The sequence below is a fragment of the Antedon mediterranea genome, chromosome 9 (genome assembly GCF_964355755.1).
Source record: "Antedon mediterranea chromosome 9, ecAntMedi1.1, whole genome shotgun sequence".
Classification (NCBI taxonomy): Eukaryota; Metazoa; Echinodermata; class Crinoidea; order Comatulida; family Antedonidae; genus Antedon; species Antedon mediterranea.
Genome location: NC_092678.1, coordinates 9805714 through 9810977, shown reverse-complemented (window position 1 = coordinate 9810977; position 5264 = coordinate 9805714). Strand labels below are relative to the sequence as shown.

Here is a 5264-nt window from a genome sequence, read left to right as displayed (position 1 = left end):
GGAAGTACAAAGAGACTGTCTTTACTGCAGTAAAGGCGCACACGGAATAGAAGAATGCAGGAAATTCGACAACCTGCAAAGACCAGAGAAACTAACCTACATTAAAGAACATAGATTATGCTACGGCTGCTTAACTACTGGTCACTTGGCTAAACATTGCAACAGTCGCCACACGTGCACCAAATGTAAGAGGAGGCACCCAACCACGCTCCACCAAGACCCAGTTGTCAACACTGAAACGAAAAACAAGAATAACGATAAGCAGCCTAACCAACTGCAAGCTGCGTGTGCCAAGATAAATCAAGGAGAATGTGCCTTGGCAGTGATCCCAGTTCGCGTAAGCGTTGGATGCTCACACCAAGTAGAAACATACGCCTTTCTAGATCCAGGGAGCACCATTTCGTTTTGCTCAGAGGCACTCGTAAAACAACTTGGCGTTGGTGGAAGGAATGAATGTATCACCATTGACACGATGGGGTCTACGTACCGATTAACAACAAAGGCGGTAAAGGGACTAAAGGTAACTTCCCTAGACAACAGAAATATGGAAACTGTTATACACACTGCATATACTAAGAGCAACTTACCTATTCAGAAGGCACACTTTCCTAAACAATCGGACATCGACAAGTGGCCACATTTACAAGGCGTAAAAATACCCCAGATAGATAAAGGTAAAGAAGTGGGTCTACTGATAGGCATGGGTGTAGCAAGTGCTTATACACCTCTGGAAGTAAAAACAGGACCTATCGACGCTCCCCATGCAACCAGAACTAACCTGGGGTGGATCGTTTGGAACTTGATTGGTAACCACGAAAGTAGTCACCCATACCCAGCAAACTTCGTTGGAAGAAATGTAGAAAAGTCTACTTACGACACGTTGGAGAAGTTAGTAAAAAGGAGCACCGAGATTGACTTCCCAGAAAGTGGTTTGGAATTACACAAAACCATTCTGTTGAAGATAAATTATTCCTCAGGAAAGTAAACGAAAGCATAGTGAAGGGACCCGACAATCACTTTATAATTAGCCTTCCCTTTAGACGCAATGAAGTGGTCATGCCTGACAACAGACTACAAGCAGTCAAACGACTAGAGTCATTATGTCGTCGTCTGAAGGCAGATAAACCATATGCAATGGAGTACATCAACTACATGGATGAATTGCTAACCAAGGGATATGCAGAGATAGTATCACCTGACGAAATTATACAAGATGGACACAAATGGTATATCCCTCACCATGGCGTTTACAATCCCCAGAAACCTGGGAAATTAAGAGTGGTTTTCGACTGTGGAGCAAGATATCAGGGAGTAGCTCTTAATGATGTTTTGTTACCCGGACCAAACCTGACTAGCAACCTATTGGGGGTGCTACTCCGTTTCAGGGAAGAAGAAGTTGCCATAATTGCCGATGTGGAAAAGATGTTCCACCAAGTCAAAGTACCGGAAAGTGATAGAAACTTCCTCAGATTTCTATGGTTCCCAAATGGAAACATTTATGCTACTCCCGTAGAATATAGAATGACCGTGCACCTATTCGGATCAACCTCGTCACCCTCATGTGCAAATAAGGCACTACAACAGACAGCAGCCGACTGCTCTATTTCAGAAATCCAAGAAAACACCAAGAAAACATTGTTACGTAACTTCTACGTAGATGATCTGTTAAAGAGTGTTGAGAATCCGGAGACAGGAGTGGAACTTATTAAGCAGCTGAGAATACTATGCCAAGATGGAGGATTTCGTTTGACAAAATGGACCAGCAATTCAAAGAAAGTAATAAACACTATACCAGAATCTGAACGGTCAAAGGAACTTCAGTCAATTAATCTACATGAAGAAACCATACCATGTGAAAGAGCATTAGGCATTAAATGGCATCCAGAAGAAGATTATTTATATTTCGAAGCTCCAACCAGAGAGCAACCTGTCACAAGGAGAGGAATCTTATCTACAATAAGTTCTGTTTTTGACCCAATGGGCTTAATAGCACCAGTTATCCTACCGGCGAAGATATTACTTCAAGGAGTAATGCGAGATAACAAAGGCTGGGATGAACCCATTGACGGGGAAATAAAACAACGCTGGCAGACCTGGTTGGAAGAATTAAAACTTATTTCTAACATCAAGATACCAAGATGCGTTAACTTGAATTGTGCAAAGAGACCATGTCAACTCCATATGTTCGCAGACGCTAGTGAAAGGGGCTACGGAATAGTCGCCTATGTACGATGTGTAGTAGATGGAGCCATTACCTGCAACAATCTGTATAGCCGTTCAAGAGTTTCACCACTCAAGCGAATGACAATACCACGACTTGAGCTTACAGCAGCGACATTGGCGGTTAAGAGTGCAAGCTTAATCCAATCTGAAATAGATTACAACTTTGACGATATCCTTTTCTGGACTGATAGCATGTTGGTGATCAACTATATTAACAATGTGAGTACAAGATTCAGTACCTTTGTTGCTAATCGACTAAATGTCATACAAGAAGGATCTACTACGAGTCAATGGAGACATGTTGGTACTAAAGATAACCCTGCTGACATCGCCTCAAGAGGACTGAAACTAGGAAAAATCGAAAATGAGAAAATGTGGTTACGAGGGCCGGAATTCCTCTGGCAGGAAACAAACCAGTGGCCTCAACAAATTCAAGGTAGCCATAATTTGAAGATAGATGATCCTGAAGTCAAGAAGGTTGCATGCCCAGTCTTGCCTCATGCTGATACATTAGAAACCTTGGCGAAACACTATTCATCTTGGAGTCGCCTACGTAGAGCCACCGCCTGGATGATAAAGTTAAAACAGGTTCTTCGCAAGAAGGATGTAGACAGAACATATCTGACGGTATCCGAACTAGAAGCAGCTGAAGTGTCTCTCGTAAGAAATGTTCAAAGAAGGAGTTACATAGAAGAGATTAGTAATCAAATCAAGAAATCAAGTCCATTAGTAAAACTTGATCCATTTTTTGGAAAATGGCGTTCTAAAGGTAGGAGGTCGCTTGAGAAGAGCAGAGTTGGGTTCGCCTAAACACCAAATGATCCTGCCTAAGAACTCTCATGTTTCTCAGTTAATAATACGAGAGATGCACAGAAATCTTGGCCATTGTGGCAGAAACCAAATCATAACGCACCTGAGGAAAAAATACTGGATACCTCAAGTGGTCTCTGCTACCAGGAAATTAATCAGCAAATGCGTACTATGTAGAAGGTACCACAGAAGAGCGGAAAACCAGAAAATGGCCGACCTGCCGAGTTGTAGAGTAACTGTTGGTGAAAACCCATTCTCACATACTGGAATGGATTACTTTGGACCCTTCGATATAAAAAGGGGAAGAACTATACATAAGAGATATGGAGTAATATTTACCTGTTTGAAAACTAGAGCAATTCACTTGGAAGTATCTTACTCATTGACGACCACTAGTTGCCTCAATGCTCTTCGACGTTTTACCGCAAGGAGAGGCCCAATACGCATGATAATGTCAGACAATGGAACAAACCTCATTGGTGCCAAGAATGAGCTGAAAAAGGCAATTAAGGAGCTCGACCCAAGGGAAATCCAAAGTAATATGCTTCGACACAATATAGACTGGAAATTTAATCCGCCTTCCGCTTCACACTACGGTGGCACATGGGAGAGAATGATTCGTTCTGTTCGGAAGGTCTTATATAGTGTTCTGAAGGAGCAACCAATGGAGCTAGATGACGAAGGACTTCCAACAGTATTTTGTGAAGTTGAAGGAATTGTCAATAGCAGACCGTTGACGATTATATCAGACAGTCCATTAGATAAAGATCCGTTAACACCTAACCACTTTCTTGTGGGAAACAAGCAAACATCCATGGAACCAGGCGTGTTTGAAAGAAAGGAACTAGTAAAGGGATGGAGACAAATTCAGTATTTAACAAATCTCTTCTGGAGACGTTGGTCCAAGGAATATTTGGTAACACTTCAGGAACGACAGAGATGGTTTCACCAGAGAAAAAATGTGAATGTAGGAGAAATTGTGTTGATATGCGACAAAAACTCACCAAGAGGACAATGGCCAATGGGCAGAGTGGTGGAGGTATACCCTGATGACAAAGGTTATGTTAGAGCAGTGAAGCTCAAGACAAGCACATCTGAACTGAAGAGACCAATTACTAAGTTGGTGGTGTTGTTAGAAGCAGATTCTCCATAATTATTTATGTCATAATATAGTTAACAAGTAAATCTTACGCTATTTAGTTAACGATGATACAAATTTTTAAACGAGACTAATTATTAAGATTACTAATTGTTTTTGCAGTTTGCTAATGCTCATTTTATGTTATTCGCATTAGGAGGGCCGGTGTAAAGTTCATAAGATACATATAGATGAGGGCGCTAGATAATTATTTTAGATTAGCCCTCTAGCGATAACCTTCGACATGATCGGAGGATGATGGCAAAAAAACCATGTGCTAAAGATGGTTTCGTAGTTCTATAGGGGAACTAAACATCCAAAGTGTAGTTTAAAGTATAGTTTCATAGGGAAACTAGACATATACTTTAAGATAATATTGTTAATAGATAAAGGAAGATTTCAAGTGTACTAGGAAGGTTCAGAAGTTTCGGTACGTTTTTTCTGATTGTAATATTGATCACTAGGCCTGTGTTAATTTCACTTTAATTAACGACTAGCGGTTCATCATGGCGACGGCTTGTCGTCTCTCTGTTCTTCAGTATTGAAATTGAGAATGATCTCATTATATAACTTGTTGATGGCGTTATGTCGACATATTATTGTTTGTTAAATCTTTATATTGTTAACGTTTATAGGCTGAGTAGCATAAGCTACCGTCAGCGATCATAATATTGTATTATAGTAGGCCTATATAGTTGACGTTGGTCAATTTAGACTAGCCACCACTCGGTGCATGGAGCACACGCTGTTCAGCTAGTTACGGTTGCCATGACAACAGGGATCAGCTCGATTCCTCAGTTTAGGCTAATTACGTTTGTTATTGTTTTTATCATTGTTTAGAAACCTCTCAATCCTCGACCATACTCAAATTAAAGAAAGAAAGAGAAAAGAATAAAGATACTTTGACAGATTTTACTGAGGATCGTGATTGTTGTTATCTGCCTGACTTATCCTGTACACCTGTTAACAAGCACAAAATAGCTTAATATCGTTTTAAAAACGTTTTAGACCATTTGGAGCATTTCGACAAAACTTTTTCACACAAAACATCAAAGTGTACAGAATAGCTTCAAATCGCATTTGGAGACGTTTT

The 5264-nt window shown here is 40.6% G+C and overlaps 2 protein-coding genes across 2 annotated transcripts; both read left to right on the top strand.

The window, feature by feature from the left end:
- The first annotated feature begins 1056 nt into the window (after positions 1–1056).
- On the top strand, positions 1057–3033 carry LOC140058156 (uncharacterized). Its single transcript, XM_072103714.1, has one exon. It carries the CDS (start codon positions 1057–1059, stop codon positions 3031–3033), a length of 1977 nt encoding a protein of 658 aa, XP_071959815.1.
- Positions 3034–3241: 208 nt separating this feature from the next.
- Positions 3242–4186, top strand: LOC140058155 (uncharacterized). The gene has a single exon (XM_072103713.1). The coding sequence runs from the start codon at positions 3242–3244 to the stop codon at positions 4184–4186; it is 945 nt and encodes a 314-aa protein (XP_071959814.1).
- Positions 4187–5264: the final 1078 nt, after the last annotated feature.